The 21,698-nt window shown below is 48.5% G+C and overlaps 1 protein-coding gene and 1 pseudogene across 1 annotated transcript; one reads left to right on the top strand and one right to left on the bottom strand.

Annotated features, from left to right (window-relative positions):
- Positions 1 to 21,698, top strand: part of LOC135895337 (ecto-ADP-ribosyltransferase 5-like) — a 221,179-nt pseudogene that overhangs the window by 133,279 nt on the left and 66,202 nt on the right.
- Positions 680 to 20,591, bottom strand: LOC135891416 (ecto-ADP-ribosyltransferase 5-like). The gene is made up of 5 exons (XM_065418975.1): positions 20,510 to 20,591; positions 8,169 to 8,256; positions 5,153 to 5,849; positions 1,881 to 1,913; positions 680 to 786 (listed from the first exon to the last, which is right to left on the bottom strand). The coding sequence occupies exons 2-5, from the start codon at positions 8,232 to 8,234 to the stop codon at positions 680 to 682; spliced, it is 903 nt and encodes a 300-aa protein (XP_065275047.1). The 5' UTR covers positions 8,235 to 8,256; positions 20,510 to 20,591.

Here is a 21,698-nt window from a genome sequence, read left to right as displayed (position 1 = left end):
TACCATTGTAAAACAAATCCTACCTGGAATAATACTATGAGCTTACATTTTGATCTTCCAATCAGTAATGTATAATCAAAGTTTGCCCAAGCAGGTACCAGCGACACTCCCCAATGTTCTTGGTCATAGGAACCGACTCCGTGGGTGCTCCGGGGCTGGAGCTCCCATGGGGAAAAATTAGCAGGTGATCTGCACCTACCGGCAGCCAAGCTCCCCCCAGCCTGCCTCTTCCCCGCCTCCTCCCCTGAGCGCGCTGCATCGCTGCTCCTCCACCTACCTCACAGTGCTTCCTGCCTCCCCGATGCCTAACAGCTGTTTGGTGGTGCTTTCGACTTTCCGGGAGGGAGGGGAAGAACTGGGGATGCAGCGCGCTCAGGGGAGGAGATGGAGACGGGGCGGGGACTTGGGGGAAGGGGGTGGAATGGGGCCGGGGACTTTGGGGAAGTGGTGGAATGGGGCGGGGCGAGGGTGGTGCAGGGGCGGGAAGAGGCAGGGACGGGGCGGGGTCAGGGTCAGAGGGGGGACGTCAAGCACCCACCCAGCAAAGGGGAAGTCGGCGCCTATGTTCCTGGTTTCCCTTTGGAACGCCGGCAGCATAGCAGGATGGCTTTGGATCTGGCAAGTCCCATCACCATGATTTGTGTTAGAGAGAAAAAGTGAGTAACACGAATAGGACAGTTTAGAAACCAGCAAACAGCTTCAGAGCAGCAACGTGGACCAGGATGATGGATCCTCTAAACAGTGAAGAGCTCAGCTCACCGGGGAAGGCCAGGCCTCTTTTGGTAGCTGTTAATAGGAAAAAGCCGATCAAACAACTGATAGGAAATTATTTCACACTGACCGAGATCCTTAAAGCTGGACACAGGTGTCCTTCCCAACAGCTGCTGAAATCTGCTTATTTCAGAGAGACATTAATTCATTTCCCCTCAGCAGGACACTCCAGCCTGGGACATTCACCTCACTGGTGAGATTTCACCGGCTTCCTCCCTCCTCAGCCTGCTTGTTCCTTTGGTATGAATCACTGGTGAGCATGTTTCACCCAAGCCAGTACCAGAGGCTCTGATTTGGAGCTTGTTGTCTGCTGCATAAGTGTATTCCAGTTATGAGTAATAAAGACATGAGTCTGTGGAAACTGGCCGCAAACACCAGTAACACCATTTCTCTTGGGGGGTTTTTTATTGGCTTTAGGGGGAAATGTAGAGCTGGGCAGAGAAAGGCCATTTCATTTTGTGGAGGATTTTGATATTTCAAAATTTCATTTTGTTCTGATTTGAAATGAAAACCAAAAATTTTGAAATTCTCCACACAAGGGATCGGAGCGTCAGCTCTGGGGCAGTGCACCAAGCAGTCTGTCCCAGGGTTGGGGGCACTGGAAGTCCTGGGGTCCATGATTCCTAGGCAGCCCTATTGTCAAATTCCAACAAAAAAATGTTTCATTGAGATTTCTCTGACCTGCTCTGGTAAAATAGTCCTGTTTAGTCCTCTGGGAGGATGTAGTTCCACTGGGGATAGAATGGGTCTAGTTATGAGAGGAGGGATGTGGAGACACACTTGTGACGTTGCGTTAGGGGATGTGTGTTCAGCTTATAGTTCAGGACACTGAAGATGACTCTTTAGTGCTCTAAGGACTAATTCTCCCCACATTTTCTTTTCTGAAATCAACTGCACTTAGAATTCATTGAGACCTGAAGATGCTGTGATACTAGTCATGAGGGACATATGAGAAATTGGATAAATAGACAGAACCTACAGTTAAACCCACTTATTTCTCAACTGGTTTCCTGTGACACGTTTGCCTGGTGGGGTTGCTCTTGGCTCTGCACTTCAATACAAAGGGCAAATCATTTTCAAAAATTGTAAAGAAAAAGATTCTTTCTTACCAGAGTTGTAAGCACATGTTTGGTCCTTTTCTCCTACGGTACAAAACAGAGAGGGTCAATGAAATGGGATCTGTCCAGGTAGAATTTTCAACTTCACTCTACTGTTTCCAAAGAAACATAGGAACTGTTGAATTGGATTCCACCAATGGGCTCCAGCTAGTCTGGTATCCTGTCCCTGATTGAGGTGAGGCCCAGCTGCCTCAGGGGAAGCTGCAAGAAATCCCCAGTGAACAATTCTGGAATTACCGACACATAGGGGAAGTTTCTTCCCCAACCCTGGCAGTTAGTGACTGCCTTATGTCATAGGCCTAAGGGATTATACTCCTTTTAAAAACAATTCTTTTATTCTATGTAACATAACTGTGGAGATTCTCACTTTCTGTATAAATGGCTAATTCTTTTATTGAATTCTATTGAACTCTTGGCCTTATGGAAACCATGTGGCAATGAGTTCCACAAGTTAACCCTGCATTCTATAACAGGGCATTCCCTTTTACTAGTTAAAATATGTTGCCTTCAGTTTATTCTTGTTTTATGAGAACAGGAAAATGGCACTCTCTAATTTGCCACTGTCTCATTTATTATTTTGTATATCTCCATCATGTTTCTTTTTATGTGTCTCTTCTGCTAATTAAACATCCCAATTTCACCTTTATAAATCTCTCCAGACCTCTCATCATTTTCAACACTTTTAGAACTAGGATAATCAGAACTGAACCTAGTATCCCAAGGAAGGGTGCCCCATTGATTCATATAATGGTGTTATAATATCTTCACATTATTCTCCATCCCATCATTCTTTATGTTTGCTAACATTTTGTTTGCTTTATAGACCTAGCAGCACATTGAACAGAGATTTTCATTGAGGTTTGCACCGACTCTCCACAATGATGGCCCGGTCTCTTTCTGAGTTGATACAGCTCATTAACAATCCAATGAAATTATTCCTCACAACGTGCGTTACCTTGAATGTGTGTCAGTGAATTTCACCTGATGTTGCGTTGCCCATTCACCCAACTTGGTTAGATCTCTCTGAAGTTCCTCACCGTCGTCCCTAGTCCTGACTGCCCCAAATAATGTGCCATCTGCACACTAGGCCACCCAACTGCTCCCTTTTCCACATTGTGATGCTTTTTACCTCGAGGGAACATCCAGTACTCCCATGTTCATCCTTGTAAAATTATTAAGAACATAAGAATGGCCCTACTGGGTCAGACCAAGGGTCCATCTAGCCCAGTATCCTGTCTTCCGACAGTGGCCAGTGCCAGGTGCCCCAGAGGGAATGAACAGAACAGGGAATCATCAAGGGATCCATCCCCTGTCACCCATTCCCAGCTTCTGGCAAACAGAGGCTAGGGACACCATCCCTGCCCATCCTGGCTACTAGCCATTGATGGACCTATCCTCCATTAATTTATCTAGTTATTTTTTGAACCCTGTTATGGTCTTGGCCTTCACAACATCCTCTGGCAAGGAGTTCCACACATTGACTGTGCATTGTGTGAAGAAATACTGCCTTTTATTTCTTTTAAACCTGCTGCCGATTAATTTCATTGGGTGACCCCTAGTTCTTGTGTTATGAGAAGTAGTAAACAACACTTCCTTATCTACTTTTTCTACACCAGTCATTATTTTATAGACCTCAATCATATCTCCCCTGAGCCGTCTCTTTTCCAAGATGAAAAGTCCCAGTCTTATTAACCTCTCCTCATACGGAAGCTGTTCCATACCCCTAATCATTTTTGTTGCCCTTGTCTGAATGTTTTCCAAGTCCAATATATCTTTTTTGAGATGGGGTGACCACATCTGCACACAGTATTCAAGATGTGAGCGTACCATGGATTTATATAGAGGCAACCATATAGATTGTGTGGTGTCCAATGCAAAGTTTGTCATGTGGGGTGTCTTCGGAAGGCTCATGATGCACTGAGCATGGCTGTTATAGTGATGTTATAGGCTGTAATTTCATGTATATAGTTATGAGGCTGAAAATGTGTCCTCGTGCCTTAAAGCAAACCTAGGGAAAAACTCTCTAAGAGCAGAGGGGCAGTTCACACCTCATCAAGGCATGTATGGGACCAGACCAGACCAGCCTCACATGAACGAAGGACACTGGCCTAGGCAGCAACAAAGGATCTGTTGGACTCTCGAGTTAGTCACCCCCCTTCCCTTGGTCAGTTTGGGACTGTGATGAGGTGATGCTCACCTGACTTTTGGTGTGGGAGGGGCAAAGCCAAAAGGGAAGAAAGAACATGATAAAAGGGAGAGACGTTTGCCATGCTCTTCCTCTCTCTTCTACTTCCATCTACAGACACCACCACCAAGCAACTGAAGCGCTGATGAAAGGGGAGAGCCTGGCTGAAGGGCAACCAGCCAGCCAGTGGTGAGAAGCCTCTAAGTTTGTAAGGGCATTGAAAGTGTTAAGATCAGCTTAGAATGCGTTTTGCTTTTATTTTATTTGACCAAATCTGACTTCTTGTGCTTTGACTTCTAATCACTTAAAATCTGTCTTTGTAGTTAATAAATCTGTTTGTTTATTCTACCTGAAGCAGTGCGTTTGGTTTGAAATGTGTCAGGGACCCCCCCTTGGGATAACAAGCCTGGTGCATATCAATTTTTTTGTTAAATTGATGAACTCATATAAGCTTGCAGCATCCAGCGGGCATAACTGGACACTGCAAGACGGAGGTTCCTAGGGTTGTGTCTGGGACCGGAGATATTGGCTAGTGTCATTTGGTTGCACAATCCAAGGAGCAGCTTACATGCCAGAGGCTGTACGTGAACAGCCCAGGAGTGGGGGTTCTCACAGCAAAGCAGGGTAATGCTGGCTCCCAGAGTCAAGGACTGGAGTGACCTAGCAGATCACCGGTCCAGATAGCAACAGGGGAACGTCACACACATCCTATAGATTTGCTGTGCCGTGCCTGAGGAGCCACAGCTGCTCTGCCAGGCTCCTGTGGACTCTGTACGGGGCATGTGTGTGTTGAAGACTCACAGTGGTTTGGGGCCTTCACCTGCCTTTCTAGTGCTCCCATCGCCATGACGTCTAGGCACCTTCTCCTTCCTCAGTGAGCGCTTGGGACCCAGCATCCACCCACCCCAGCCCGAGGCCTCTCTAGCAGCAAGAGTCGTGGCAGCCTGTCTCCCCCAGCCCCGGGGGCAAGTCCCCAAGTCAGCGTCCCTCTCGTCAGCTCTCCCTGAAGTGGGGTTTTCAAATTCTCCACAGCAAATAGCCCCACCCAAATATTTCTCCTGTTCAGCCCAGTACTCACCACCCAGGTACGCGCAGTTAAAATGGCTGCAGGTCCGGTTTGTGCTCCGGAGGACAAAGCTGTTACTCCCTTGTCCTCGGGCCACATTGAATATCTCATGGACTGGGATTAACACTTCTTCCTCCTCCTGAAAGCGTGAGAAGTTCCTGATCTCAACACCAGAGCACGTGTGGATGGTGAACAATGTGGCTGTGCCAAATTTCTTAGCTACTTCTATATCAAAAGACGAAGAGGCAAAGTATCCAAACCTAATGTGACCTGATCCCGTGTGCTTAAAACTGACAGAAACCCCCCTGTACACCGTCATATTGTACATCACATCACACCTCTCTCGTAAGAGTTGTAAAGCTCTTGTCAAGTAATAATGAAAGGCTTTGAACTGGAAACTGGCCATGTAATGAGTTCGAGATATCCCATTCTCTCTCACTGCCTTATTCAACTCACTGTGAAAGTAATTGTCAGTATAGGCTATTATGGCTCTTCCATGCTCATCTTTAAAGCCTGTGGGCAGAGAAATCTCTTTCTTTACAAGTTCCCATTTTTGTTCTGAGTTTTCCCACACCCTGCTAAACACTGAGGACATGGACTTTTCTTTCTCTAGCAGTCCAGGTGCAATTCCAGCCATTTCTTCAGCACATCCTATATATTGGTCATCAAAAGCATCATCCATCATGCTCAGCTCCACCTGACCTTTTGCCTGGGAGAATAAAGGAAACAAACGGTCACATTAGCATTTGTGTTACAATAGCACCTAGAGGTCACACCCAGGATCAGGGCCCCATTGTGCTCCGCCCTGTACAAACACACTAGGAATGGCCTCTGCCCTAGAAGCTTACCTCTAAAGCAACAAGGCAGAGGAAAGGGGGGAGAAAGGGATGGAACACACAAGCAGAATCCTCAGCGTGTTGTTTGGCAAATGTCACATTGGCGCCTCGATTTTTGGGAAGGAGGAGTGGGGTGGGTGTGATGGATTTGTAGCTGCCCTGTAATAATAGATTAATACTGTCTCTTGCCCGGTTCCTTGGGAAAAGAAGCAGGGGTGGATACAAGAGGTCTGGGAATGCAGGGGATCAGAAGGTCTGTGTCGGGTTTAAAGAGGAACACTCGGTTAAGAGGGGAGAGGGAGTTGTTTGGGGGGGCCAGGCTCAGGCGCAAGTCCTGCTGGGGTGCAGAGCCTGCCTACATTAGCCCCAGGGGACGGTAGCCCTTTAGGTAAGACCGATGTGAGTGTGGACTGTGGGTTGTTTTAAATGTCTGTTTCTCTAAACAATTTGTTCTTACAGTAAAATGAACAACACTTTGTTTGGTATCAGCAGATACACCACTGGGCACCGACTCCCGAAGGGACGAGCCACAGGGACCTGAACTCAGCCGGAGTTGCTGGGAAGCATGATGGACTCACAGGTATCGCAGCCCTGGGCCCAGTCTGAAAGAGGGAGAATCACAGGATTCCTGCACAGGATTCCTGACACACGAAGGGCTGCACTCAGAGACCAGCGAGCCACGTACCCGTGACAGAGGTGTTTTTAGTTTACTGGACTGTGTCTAGATGTAGGGTTAGGAAGAAAGGCAGGAAGGGATACATTAATAGGGAAGACAAAGCAGGGGGAACAAGGGACATAGAAGTGAGGGAGCTAGGAGAGACTGAGATCCCAATCCACTCCCATGGGGATATCTAAAATCACTCCCGTTTACCTCAGGGGGAGTCAGTGGGTTGCCATCTGCCTATGCCAGCCATGCACTGCGTGCTCCAGGGCTGGCGGTGCCCATGGGAAGGTTCCATCCAGGATCCAACCCCCGAACGCACATGGAGGACGGCAACATCATTGTGATGGGTTGTATAAACCTCACACTGGTTAACCAGGGGTTAACAGGAGCCTGAGACCCTTTAGGCGACTGGGTAGCACCTGGAGGGCGTTACGCATAGGTGGTGATCAAATCCAGCTGGGGATGTCCCCTCATGGGCTAAAGGCAGAGAGAGGCCTGGAGCCAGAACTGGAGGGCCCAGAGCCAGGAGGAGGCCTAGGAGGCTGGGGGCAGTGAAGCCTGCGGCCAGAGGTGAGTTGCCTCCGGCAAGGAGGAAGCCGGGGGCAGTGTTGGTAAAGCCTAGGGGGCGTTTGGACTGGAGCTTGAGGGGCTGCAGGGAGAGGGGGAAGACCTCGGCAGCCCCTCTCCTGGCAGTAAAGAGCAGACAGACCTGAGGGGAACAGGGAGGCTCCTGCAGGGTGAGGAGGAAGCCTGAGCCAGGCAGAAATTGGTTTACTTTTGACCTTTTGGTTTGGGATCCCGTTGGGGGATTCCCCGGGGGAGCCTGGCGAGCCCGGCCCATAAAAAAGGGTGAGCCGGGAGAGGGTGTGCAGGCTGGAAAAAGGCTGTGGTAGGAAGATATCCAGGGAGGCAGCTGCAAGGAGTCTAACGGAGCAGACCTTGGTTGCTGGTCAGAAGGTCCCTGGACTGGAACCTAGTTTAGTTGGAGGGCCGGGGTTCCCCTACCAGCCACCTCGGAAGGGGGTGCTGAGCCCTGATTAGACAAACACCTGTCTGGGCTGGTCTTGGTGCACTTGGTCCAGCCTCAGCACACAAGGCTGCACTGGATGACCTCTCGAGGTCCCTTCCAGCCATACATGTCTATGGGTCTAAGGCAGTATGGCTGCCTGCATAGCAGGGCTGGCTCCAGGCACCAGCTAAGGAAGCACGTACTTGGTGCGGCCAATAGACAGGGGCAGCATGTGTGGGGCTTCGGCGGCAATTTGGCAGCGGGTCCCTCAGTCCCTCTCTTCCTCTTTGAGCTGCTGCCAAAGTGCAGGACCCGCTGCCGAATTGCCACTGAAGAGTGGAGCGCGATTGAGCTGCCACAGAAATGCTGCCTTCGGCTTTTTTTTTTCTTTTTTTCTTTTTTTCTTTTTTTCTTCGCTGCTTGGGGCGGCAAAAAGTCTGGAGCCGGCCCTGCTGCATAGCCTTGAGCAGAAACACGAGAAAACACAGAGTGCTTCTCTGGCAAAGCTCAAGAGTTTACCTGAGGGATTCCCAGCCAGGTTTGAAGACAGAAGTACATCAAGGGGATCAGCAGAGGCCTCAGCATTGTTCCAACTTCCCCGGAGCGGCTGTAGGAGAATCCATCAGGAACGTCAGTGGGGATGTGGGGGGAAAGAACACATCAAACCCAAACATCCTCCCCATTGTTTCACTGTGATCCGTTGTTCCACATTCAGTAACTGGGATTTCCCAGGCAGGAATTGCTATCTCACGGACTGCAGCCCGGCCATAATGGAGGTGGGTTTGACCCTGAATTACAGTTCTCAGCTGCAGGGGTGTGGAGTAGCTGTGGGGAAATCCTGCTTTCACTTCCTAAAGGATTCTGGGGGGTGGAAATACTAGTACCTAGTGACAGAGAGTCCTGTGACACCTTTAAGACTAACAGATGTATTGGAGCATAAGCTTTCGTGGGTGAATGCCCACTTGCGTCTGACGAAGTGGGCATTCACCCACGAAAGCTTATGCTCCAATATATCTGTTAGTCTTAAAGGTGCCACAGGACCCTCTGTTGCTTTTTACAGATCCAGACTAACATGGCTACCGCTCTGATACTTGTACCTAGTGCTGCTGTGTTTACTTGAAAGTGCTGTTAAACTGCTGCACAGTACACAGAACAGGCCATGCAGGTCTGTCGATCGTAACCTAGAGAATGGGGCTAAAATAACGACATAGCTGAATAGTTCAGTGCCTCACCCAAGTGCCTGGTTAAGTGTTTGCTTGGCAACTACCTTATACACGCTGCGCTTTGCTGCTTAGTTCTGCCCTATGGCTAAAGGGGTGATGGACAACTCAGATGTCCAACACCAGGGCTGATCCTAGGCCCAAGGGTCAAAGCCACACGGCCCTCTCAGAGACACAGACAGACCTTCCTTCACCTCGCCCGGTCAGGGACCCAAACCCCAGCCACATGACCCACACAGAGACAAACAGCAAACAGACCAGCACACAGCACACCAAGTCCCTTTACCTCCATGCACCGGATCCACAGCTACGCCCTGCAAAACTCCCCTATTTGCCTCTCCTGTTCGCCTGCTGAGCTGATCACTTGTTTAGAGGGTCTGCTGGGGAGTTGGGTCTTTGGGGACAGATATTTCTGGCCAGAGAAAGGGAGCCAGGCATTGGAATTTGGATCCTGGGGGAGAGACAGTGACATGGGGACTAGGGCGTGGCAGTGTCTTGCTCAGGGAAAGCAGGGATAGGGTCAGGAATGGGGAGCAACAGGCCTGGGGTGTTTACTGGAGGGGGTGGGACTTCCACTGAACACATGGAAATGCCGTCACTCCCCTGGCCTTTGCCCATAAAGGAGAAGGGGTGGTGGTGCTCTCCCTCCGTTGGTCTAGCTGAGGGGTTGGCTTCGTGGGGTGACTGCTGAGCTGTACGTGGGGCGATGGGATGGATGTGTGCACAGAGTGAATGGATACGAAACATAGGGGTGTGATGTGTGTACTGAACAGTGGAAAATGAATCTAAGCACACTTCTATTACACACTTCTACACATTTCTATTAACAAGAAATGGCCGGGTGATGCTTCTTCGTTTGAAATGACTCTTGCATGGTAGCTTGACATTGCCAAAAAATATCTGAGCTTTGACATATTGGGGGGGGGAATACAACTGTCACAGTATGAACTATCCCCCTTACTTTTGGGGTCCCCTGGGTAAGCGCCAGCAGCATACCTTGGTAATATTTCTAAATATATAGTGGATTGGCAGTAGGGAAGGGTTAAAGGTGTGAGTGAGTGGGGAATGGAAGGTTCCTTTGCAGGTTTCAGGAGGCAGAGGGGGGGAAAGGAACGGGTTAAGTTGACACTCCAGCTAGGCCTGAAGATAAGAGGTTGGTTCCAGCCCAAGGTCACTGCACACAACAGATTCTCTGCTATCTGCCAAGAAAGCAGGGGGCCAAGCTTCCAACCCTGCCCTGCTGTGAGAAAGGAGAATCGCAGAACAGAAACTGCAGGGGCTGCAGAAACAGCAAGACTGCGAATGTCAGCGAATTGGGAATCAGTTTGTCTTGAAACTCTGAAGCTGGTGTGTTTTGGGGAAGTCGAGGAAGCTGCAGAAAGTCTGGACTAACTGGTGCAAAGAGCAGAGAGCATGGGGGATGAGGGGGGCTCCCCTGACTGAGACGCCCCCAGGAACACCCAGGACTTAAAACCCTCCCGAGAGTGGAAGAAAGTTGGAATCTACAGCAGACCCCGGACGACCTGTGCACAGGGCAGAACTCCCTTCCCCCCTTCTTCTTCTTCTTCCTACGTTACACCCCAGCTTGGCCAGCCTTGGGTTGTGCATGTGTGAGTATAAAAGTGGGTTAGGGCTCGGGCACTAACGCTTTCTTTCTTTCTTTGACGTGGGAGCAGTCCCAACACTCACTGCTGTTGTTCTATTATTTTCTTAATAAAGCTTTAAAATTTAGTCACTTGGTGTACTCCTGTATCTCTGCCCCAAACGACTCTGCGGCCTCAGCCTGATCAACTGAGGCACCAGCAGATTGGTAACAGATACCTGTCACACGGCCACATTCTCAGTGGTTCACGTTTTCTTTTTTAAGGACCGGATTCCCTTGTTGAATGTAAGTCCAAATAAATGCCTGATTCTCAAGGAGAGAACACCGCCTTTCCACTGCAAAATCCCACATTTGTGTCCTTTTCCAAACCTCAGACTGATTTTTTTTACACATTTCCTCTCTCTCTCAGCCATCTTGCTATAGCAATAATGGAGTTGCTCTCCAAAGACTCCATTGGCTATAACTTTGCCTGGGGTTTCTAGTAGTGTTGAAGGTTCTGCAAAATACTTAATACAGTTCTAGACTCTTATTTTTTCACACATCTTATCTAGGGCTGACGGGAGGACGATGTGGATTTTTCCAGTCCCTGCCCCTAGAAATTCTATGATATATCACTAAAATGTGGATACATTTTCATTCGGCTACAGGATTTTCTTCCCCCTAATGTAGTCTTGTCTCAGCACGGAAGCATGATGTAGGCCTTACTGGAGCCCTTGGCCTAACTAACAGTGTGAACCAAAGGCTGTGAACTAGAGTAGGCCTGGCCTGGGCAATACAGCAACGCACCAGGTACTGGCTAACACCAAGGAAGCACGGTCCTGACTGGAGATGATGGTACAGGACTCCCAGAGTTCTCAAGTAACGGCATGAACACATTCCTAGGAGATGGTACAGGGACACGCCAATCCTAAGTCAGATAAGGATGGGATGACAGGATAACAGATGGGGAAGTTTTGGTGGAACTAGCAGGCATAGGTGCCAACTTCCCCTCTACCCCATCATGCTCGCCCCCCTACCTCTGACCCCACCCCTGCCTGCCCCTGCACCACCCTCACCCCAACCCAACTCCACCCCCTTCCCCCAAGTCCCCGCCCCTGTCCCGCCTCTTTACCACCTCCTCCCCCGAGCATTTTAAGTCCCACTCCTCCCCCTCCCTCCTGGAATGTCCTAAGTGCCACCAAACAGCTGTTAGGCGGCAGGCGGGAAGCCCTGGGACGGGGAGGAGCGGGGACGCGGCATGCTCGGGGGAGGGGGTGGAGGGAGCTTTGCTGCTGATGAGTGCAGAACACCCACTAATTTTTCCCCGTGGATGCTCCAGCCCTGCAGCACCCACGGAGTCGGTGCCTATACTAGCAGGTACCAGAATAAGGCCGGTAACCAGCCACATCTGGAGTGCAATATGCAATTTGTCTATATTCATGAATAAAAGGAGAAGCCAAAGGAGGGGCACCTTTGTCCAGCAGTGTCCCAGTGCACTGACTGAGCTGGTCCATTGTCACAGGCATACATATGTTAGTGTCCCTGCAGCTCCTATGGTGTGCTAGGACTGTACTTTGTTGACAGTAAACCTGGCCGAGCCCTTTCGCCATCGAACCGAGCCTCTGGTCTTTCCTTATGAGTAACACTGAGGTCTGCGGAATCAGCAAGCTGTGCTCTCTGTTAATGCATGTAACACTGGAGCTCCAAGAATCATAGAATTTTAGGGCTGGAAGGGTCCTTGAGAGGTCATCTAGTCCAGTCCTCTGCACTCATGGGAGGGCTGAGTACTATATAGACCATCCCTGACAGGTGTTGGTTTAACCTGCTCTTAAATATCTCCAATGATGGAGATTCCACAACCTCCCTAGGCAATTTATTCCAGTGCTTAACCACCCTGACAGTTAGGAATTTTTTTCTAATGTCCAACCTAAAATGCCGTTTCTTCAATTTAAGACCATTGCTTCTTGTCCTATCCTCAGCGGTTAAGAACAACAATTTTTCCTTTCCTCCTTGTAACAACCTTTTATGTACTTGAAAACTGTTATCATGTGTCCCCCCTCATTTTCTTCTCTTCTCCAGACTAAACAAACCCAATTTTTTCAGTCTTCCCTCCTAGGTTCTGTTTCTTTAATCATTTTTGTTTCCCTTCTCTGGACTTTCTCTAATTTGTCCACATCTTTCCTGAAATGTGGCACACAACACAGGACACAGTACTCCAGTTGAAGCCTTATCAGTGCGGAATAGATACGAAGAATTACTTCTTGCGTTTTGCTTACAACACTCCTGCTACTACATAAGAACGGCCATACCAGGTCAGACCAAAGGTCTATCTAGCCCATTATTCTGTCTTCTGACAGCGGCCAGTGCCAAGTGCCCCAGAGTGAATGAACAGAACAGGGAATCATCAAGTGATCCATCCCTTTGCCCATTCCCAGGATCCCAGAATGGTGTTTACTTTTCTTGCAACCATGTTAAACTGTTGATTCATATTTAGCTTGCGATCCACTGTGACCCCCAGATTCCTTTCTGCAGTACTCTTTCTTGGGCAGTCATTTCCCATTTTATATGTGTGCAACTGATTGTTTCTTCCTAAGGGGAGTACTTTGCATTTGTCCTTATTGACTTTCATCCTATTTACTTCAGACTATTTCTCCAGTTTGTCCAGATTATTTTGAATTTTAATCATATCCTCCAAAGCACTTGCAACCCCTCCCAACTTGGTATCATCTGCAAACGTTATAAGTGTACTCTCTATGCCATTATCTAAATCATTGATGATGAAGATATTGAACAGAACCAGACCCAGAACTGATCCCTGTGGGACCCCATGTGTTATGCCCTTCCAGCATGACAGTGAACCACTGATAAGTACTTTCTGGGAATGGTTTTCCAGCCAGTTATGCACCCACCTTATAGTAGCTCCATCTAGGTTGTATTTGCCTAGTTTGTTTATGAGATGGTCATGCGAGACAGTATGAAAAGCCTTACTAAAGTCAAGATAGACCATGTCTACTGCTTCCCCGCTATCCAAAAGATTTGTAACCCTGTCAAAGAAATATATTAGGTTCATTTGACACAATTTGTTCTTTACAAATCCATGTTGACTGTTACTTAACACGTTCTTATCTTCTAGGTGTTTGCAAATTGATTGCTTAATTAGTTGCTCCATTATCTTTCCGGGTACTGAAGTTAAGCCAACTGGTCTGTAATTCCCCAGGTTGTCTTTATTCCCCTTTTTATAGATTGCCAATATATTTGCCCTTTTCCAGTCTTCTGGAATCTCTCCTGTCTTCATTTTGAAGATAATTGCTAGTGGCTCAGATATCTCCTCAGTCAGCTCCTTGAGTATTCTAGGATGATGTATTTCATCAGGCCCTGGTGACTTGAAGACATCTAACTTGTCTAAGTAATTTTTAACTTGTTCTTTCCCTATTTTAGCCTGTGATCCTACCTCTTTTTCACTTGCATTCACTATGTTAGACGTCCAATCACTACTCACCTTTTTGGTGAAAACTGAAACAAAAAAGTCATTTAGCATTTCTTCCATTTCCACATTTTCTGTTATTGTTCACCCCACTCATTGAGTAACAGGCCTGCCCTGTCATTGGTCTTTCCCTGGCTTCCAATATATTTGTAGAAAGTTTTCTTTTTGCCCTTTATGTCTCTAGCCAGTTTAATCTTGTTTTGTGCCTTGGCCTTTATTTTGTCCCTACACTGAGCAGCTGTAATAGCCTAGCAGTCTGGACAGTCAATAACGTGCCATCGCTGGTAATTAGTAACAATGGTCAATGATGGGATATTAGAAGTTACTACAGAGAACTTTTTCAGGAGGGTCTGGCTGGAGAACCTTGCCCGCATGCTCGGGGTTCAGCTGATCGCCATATTTGGGGTCGGGAAGGAATTTTCCTCCAGGGTAGATTGGCAGAGGCCCTGGAGGTTTTTCGCCTTCCTCCGCAGCATGGGGCAGGGGTCGCTTGCTGGAGGCTTCTCTGCGACTTGAAGTCTTTAAATCATGATTTGGGGACTTCAACAGCTGAGTCAAGGGAGAGAATTATTCCAGGAGTGGGTGGGCAGCTTTTGTGGCCTGCATCATGCAGGAGGTGAGACTAGATGATCATAATGGTCCCTTCTGACCTTAAAGTCTATGAGTCTTACCACAGCAGGACATTCGACAGCACTTAACACATCATACTGCAGATGTTTTTCTATATGTTATTTATTTAATGTGATACCTTGTAAATGTATTGAATAGAACCTTATGTGAGGGGGCTGCTGGTCCCGCACTGAAACTCAGAGGAAGGACCAACCAGAAAGCCCCACTTTCTCCTGGATTGAGAAAGGGTGGAAGAGAAATCAGGATCCTGAGGCTGACAGTTCCCAGGGCCAATGGGAAAGGCCAATGGGAAAGGCCAATGCTCCAGGTAAGCCTGCTTGACAGGGCAGGCAAGCCAATGAGGGAGTCAGGAGCCGGTGTGAGCTGGGGCTGCCAAGGGCAGAGTAAAGGAGAGATCCACAGCCAGAGCTGGGCTGGGGGCAGAGCTGGGGCAGTGCAGACCAGTTGCCCCGATGAGGATCCAGGGCTTAGCTATAGTGGGGAGCCACGGGCCCAGAGCCAGGATAGCGGATGCCAGCTGTGCCACATATAACACTGCAGCCAAGCGCAGTGAGTGACTGGGAGAGCCGGGGGAGTGCAGTGATACATCACCTGACAAGAGCCCTTGCTGGCTGGACTTGGCAGGGAAACACGAACCTGACAGGGGAGCTGATGCTGGGGAGAAGGGTCCCGCCACCTAGACCCTGCGGGCGTGTGGCCACAGCCAGAGCAGGTGTCTGACCTGCAGTATCACCGCAGCACACCCAGGGCCTGGGAGGGAGGCCTGGGATGTGTGAGGAACAGACTATTAACTTCCCTTATGTCCCAGAGACGCTGTTTGTGGTTTCCCCTGTGCCCACAGGGTGGGTTCCTTGTTTCCTTTAACCTTTCCCATTTTTCCCTTATTTCTCTTCCTGCTGCTGTTTAATAAATTGTATGTGGTTTGAACTTAATGAAGCAATCAGTGGGTCAAGAAAGTCACTGCTGAGGAGAGCGTACCCTGGAGTGGGGCCATCCTATACCCTGTCCTAAGTGACCACCACAAGATTGGGGGCTGAACCCCCAGGAATCCTGGGCCCAGCCTTGTTGGGGTTAACGCACAGTTGCCAACTTTCACGTGGTAAACAAGCACCCTGACTTTAACAATAAGCCAAAAATCAACCTAATCCCATTTCAAAACAAGGCCAAAACAAGCCAATCCCTAAAAACCCCAACTGTCTGTGTGAGTAGATCCCCCTCCCCGGCCTGCAGTCTGCGACTGTGGTGGGCCCGCTGTGCACCCCTGACTCTCTCCCCCCTTTGCTCCTGTTTGCCCCTTGCCCCCTTTGTCCCTGCTTGCCGGGAGCTGATCAAAAAAAGAAGCAACAAGTTACAACAAACAACTCACAAGCCAAGTAAGCCAAACACAAGCCCAATTTCAGCCTTTTTTTTTTTTTTTTTTGCTGTTTTGGCATGTCTGGTTATGAGGACTCTGCTACACAGGAGAGTGGAAGGGGAGTTGTCAAGGCTGATTCCCCATTCTGTCACTCGGAGTGCAGATGGTGGGGGCCCACAAGGATTCTAAAAATTAATACCTGCCATTCCAGGCTTGTATTAAACTCCCAAGGTTACAGCTTTTCTCTGACCTTGGCTTGGTAAACACTGCCACCACCCAAATGCAAAAAACAAACAACCCTTGGACACAGGAAGGAGCACTTGGGAATTCCTCCCTGTGGGGTACCCTCAAGCCCTTTCACCCTACCTCCGGGGAAGAGCTGAGAAGGAAAACAAAGGAAATTAGCTGTGGCCACCAGCTAATCAAACAACATGCACACACCTTTTAGGACAGCGAATTTCCAATCCTGTTATTAAAAAAGGTAAATTTTATTTAAAAAAAAAAAAAAGGAAAAAAATACATCTGGAACTTAGGCTTTTTGCTAGATCTTAAAAGAAACAATTCCAAAAATTAAGCATCAAGATAGCGCTCTTGAGGGTTCAGCTTAAAGGTTACAAGCAAACAAAAGCATCTGGGGTTAGCACAGAGGAGATCCACAAGCCAAAACAAAAAAAATAACCCTGATCACGTCTAGCTAAACATTCCTAATTTACTTACTTATGTGGGGGGTTTCAAATAAGTAATTCTAGGTATGATTCGATGAATTTTCATACCTGGTTCAACCCTTATTCAGCATTTCTGCTTATAGCATTGCTGCTCACAGCACAAAGACAAAGGGAAGTTTTTTCCCCATTTTAAAAAGTTCTACCTTCCCATTGGATCTTTTGGTCAGGTGCCCACTTCTTTTTCTTTTACCTGTGGGCTTGTTAACCCTTTACAGGTAAAGCAAGCAGAGAACAGCCACCAAGAGGGATTTTACAGCTAACTGGCTGGCTGGGTGTCCATCAAAGGGAGCTACACCACCACGTTATTTATCACAGGAGTCCTTGAGGTCAGGCAGGCCTCTGGGTAAAGGGAACTGGGGCGAGGACTTATCCTTTCACTAGCCAATTCCAGGGGTAGTGCAGAAGCCAGGAAAGTTCCCCATACTAGCAGAACCATTCTCCCACTTACACTTACCCATGTGTGTATGTCTAGACAGGAGTTTTGAAGTCCTAATTTCAGTGGAGTTCACTGATTGCCAATTAACCCACCTAACAGACATCTTTAAAATGCTAATTTAGACCCTTCACAAATGTTTGTTCCAGCTGAGCCCGAGGGTAAAGCACTAGCATTCCACAGGAGGAGAACTACGGTGCTTTAGCTACAGTGCTGTAAAACCCTAATGGAGACAAGGCTCCAGAGTATTAACACCGTGTGACTAGGCAAGGTCAGCCATGAGTGTGGGGGAGGGGATGCAGCGGTGACCTTGCTCAGCTACATCAGAGTAAAAACTACAGAGCCCCTTATAGGTGAGAATAACAGCTACAAAACTGTGCCAATAAAAGAATGTCGGACGGCTCTCAATGTTCTTCCTCCAAAGTGAACCAGCTCTTACTCTGGCTGTAACAGAAATAAAATATTGAAGAGACTTAGTAATGCCAACTGGCTAAGAACTGTTCACACCCTATTACATCAGTCTGTTGCCCTGTTTCTGGGAGACCCTCCAGTTCAAGTCCTTCCTCCACCTGAGAAGAGATTTGAACAGGTATCAATCACCTTTGGGGGAAATGCCCTATCAACTGGCTTATGGGATAGTCTGGTGTGGGGCTCCTTCAATCTCTCCTGTTCATGCTGTTCCCTAGGGGATACATAGTTTTAAAAAGACCTTGGAGGAGGGGGATGGGAGGCTGGGATTCCCACTGCCAAGACAGGTGCCAGAAACACTAGGGTACAGGGGCTCTCTCACGCTTGCTCTCTCTCTCAGGCCAATGTTACATGTTGCACTGTTACAGACTAGGGACCGAATGGCTAGGAAGCAGTTCTGCAGAAAAGGACCTAGGGGTTACAGTGGACGAGAAGCTGGATATGAGTCAACAGTGTGCCCTTGTTGCCAAGAAGGCTAACGGCATTTTGGGCTGTATAAGTAGGGGCATTGCCAGCAGATGGAGGGACGTGATCATTCCCCTCTATTCGACATTGGTGAGGCCTCATCTGGAGTACTGTGTCCAGTTTTGGGCCCCACACTACAAGAAAGATGTGGAAAAATTGAAAAGAGTCCAGCGGAGGGCAACAAAAATGATTAGGGGGCTGGAACACATGACTTATGAGGAGAGGCTGAGGGAACTGGGCTTGTTTAGTCTGCAGAAGAGAAGAATGAGGGGGGATTTGATAGCTGCTTTCAGCTACCTGAAAGGGGGTTCCAAAGACGATGGATCTAGACTGTTCTCAGTGGTACCTGATGACAGAACAAGGACTAATGGTCTCAAGTTGCAGTGGGGGAGGTTTAGGTTGGATATTAAGAAAAACTGTTTTCACTAGGAGGGTGGTGAAGCACTGGAATGGGTTACCTAGGGAGGTGGTGGAATCTCCTTCCTTAGAGGTTTTTAAGGTCAGGCTTGACAAAGCACTGGCTGGGATGATTTAGTTGGGAATTGGTCCTGCTTTGAGCAGGGGGTTGGACTAGATGACCTCCTGAGGTCCCTTCCAACCCTGATATTCTATGATTCTATGAATGATTCTTTCACTATGTCTCCACAATGGAACACATTCAGCAGTGGGCCAGAGAAAGCGAGAGCCAAAGCAGCTAAGCATGGGAATGATTCTGTAGTCCAATGGTTGGTGCTCTCACCAGCTAAGTACTAGGCCCTAGTTCAAATCCCTCTCCGGTAGATGGGGGGTATTCCTGCCCTGGGCTTGAAGTTAGGAGGAAGTCCTCATATTACCTCCCAACCCCCGCTTTTTGTGTAAGCTTCTTTATAGGGGGGATTAGATCAGGTCCCACAGGCAAGTTAGGTGGAGGAACACCTGTTTTCCCCTTGTTCATGCACCACTGTGGAGCTGCAGGGTGCATGTGCAGAGGCAGAAACATAGGAGCCTCGGGAATTCTTTACTGAAAAATTCAGGTGCTAAGCAAGTTTACGCACCTCTAGGGTTCAGGAGCAGCTGAGTGGGGAATCCCAATGGGGGCCTGATTCTGGGATTTAGGTGCCTAAAGTGGCAGTTAGGGATGGATAGATGGATAGATATCAGCTACCTGGGCAATCTCTAGGAAGAGATGAACAGCTTTCTGCTTGGGAGGTTCACTGATGTTATGAACTGATCGTCTTGGTGGTTGTATCAGTACAGGACAGATCTTTAAAATGAACGAACAGGGATGTTTGCACTCTATGGAAATAGTTGCAGTCAAAGTGTGTTAGGATGTAGATGTGGGCACTGTACGTGGATTCTTTGTTTTCACTCCCTAGGGTTTGAAATATTTCTGTATCTTCTCCCCGTCCTGAAACTTTTCTAATCTTGTAACAAATCTGAGATCTAAAATCAACTCAATGGAAAATGTTGGACTTTTAATTCTAAGCACCAAATTCTGCCCTCTGAGATTGTAATTTGTATTACAGAACCACCCAGCGATCCCACCCTGGAGTGTGGTCCCATTGTGCTTGGGGCTGTACATAGGGACGCAGTCCCTCTGCTGAGGACTTTGCAGTCTAAGGGTACGTTAATACTACCCACTGGATCAGCGGGTAGTGATCGATCTATCAGGGATCGATTTATCGCATCTCGTCTAGACGCGGTAAATCGATCCCTGAACGCGCTCCGTGTCGACTCTGGAACTCCACCTCCCCAGGAGGTGGAAGCGGAGTTGACGGGGGAGCAGTCAACTCGCCGCCGTGAGGACGGCCAGGTAAGTCGACCTAAGATACGCCGACTTCAGCTACGCTATTTGCGTAGCTGAAGTTGCGTATCGTAGGTCGAACCCCCCCAGTGTAGACCAGGCCTAAGACAGACAAAGGCTGGTGGAGAAAGAGAAGTAAAGTGACTTGCCCAATGTCACCAGCAGCAGGCCAATGACAGAGCTGGGATGAGAACCTGGATCATCACCTGGCTCTCAGGCCGGTGCCTTATCTACCAGACCACAGCACCCCACAGGTGCATTGGTGCTGGACAGATGTAGCTGTGGTGAGATTTGTATCATTGACTTTTTTTGCATTTATAACTTTTTATTAATTTTTCCAAATACAAGAAATAGACCAAAATACCAGATTCATCATAATACAGACAGTAAGTAAAGGAGGCTATGCGAAGTGTGGGGGGGAGGAAGCGACATATCTGTATTCAGGCTCTGCATTAATCACAGAGCTCTAAGAAGTCAGCACAAAGACTGCGGAATGCAGTCGTTGGTTGGCTGCGAGGTCGGCCATATCACTGAGCCAGGCATTAACGTTTGGTGGGGATGGACTTTTCCATTTTTGCAAGATGAATGTTTCAGCGACCAATGCAGATTTGTATCACTGGCTAAACCACAGTCCAACCCGCTATCTAGAGATGAATGCAGCACAAGTGTCTGTAATGAGGTTAATGAAGAGTAAGAATTTAAAGCTGTTACTATACCTGACTTCCCCGAGTGGCTGCGATTCCCTGGCAGGCTGCTGACCCAAGCAAGAGATGGCTGCAGACTAAATACTACAGCTGCAAATGCTTATACTACAGGAAATGGCCTGCCCTTATCTAAGAAACCTCCCTGTTACCTTTCACTTTCAGAATTAATGGAATTGTTTTTAGCAATAAGGGCTTGAGCTAAATCTCACTGAAGCCAATGGAAAGACTCCCATTGATTTCAGTGGTTTTGGGATCAGGCCTACACAGACTCAAAAGGTTACTATGAGTTAGGGCAAGGGCTCCTGAGTATTCCCAATATCACCTATTTCCAAATGTATCCACAAAACTATCCCCTTTTTATCCTGTGAATCCTGTTGGAGATTTTTTTACTTCCGTGAACCAGATGTTAAAGCCAAGTAAAGACTCTAAACACACTGGTATTTTAGGAGCAACAACTTACTTAGAAACCAAGGGAAACAACATGTAAGCGGGGGAATGGTCCCGCTATTGTGGGGAACTTCCCTGGCTTATACACCGCCCCAGTGAAGTGGGCTAGCGAAAGCATCTGAGTCCTCGCTCCCACTGCCTTTACCCAGAGGCTGCCTGCCCTCGAGGGCTCCCCTTCCACTTTCCTGTGTGGCAGAGTCCTCGTAACCCCAACAAGGCTGGACCTAGGATTCCTGGGGGGCTCGACCCCCAGTCTTGTCGTGGTCACTTAGGGCAGGGGTTAGGTTGTCCCCACTCCGGGGTACTCTGTCCGCACTGGACACTTCCCTGACCCACTGATCATTACATACACCTCAAAGCAAATCCAATTGATTAAACAGCAATCTCCCTGCACTGGGCCCATTGCCCAGGCTCCCCCTCGCTCTCTCCAACGGCTCTGGACAGCTCCAGCTCCACTCTGCCCCAGCACTGCTGCTGCTCTGCCTCCAGCTCCCTGGGCTGTTCTCTGGCCCCTCTGGCTCTGGTTGCTACAGCTCTGCTCCCAGCACAGGTCTGCTCTCTGGGCTGCTTGTCTGGTTCTCTCTGGCTGGCCTGGCTCAGCTCCCCAGCTCAGCTCGGGCTCGGACTCTTGCTTTCTCCTTAGCTCGGCCCCACTCTGTCTGACCCAGGCAATTCCAGCTCACATGGAGGACGGGGCCCCCTGGCCTCCTGACTCTCTGATTAGCCTACCCACCCTGTCAATCAGGCTGACCTG

This window comes from Emys orbicularis, chromosome 1 (assembly GCF_028017835.1).
Source record: "Emys orbicularis isolate rEmyOrb1 chromosome 1, rEmyOrb1.hap1, whole genome shotgun sequence".
NCBI lineage: Eukaryota > Metazoa > Chordata > Testudines > Emydidae > Emys > Emys orbicularis.
This window is presented reverse-complemented; position numbering and strand designations above follow the sequence as displayed.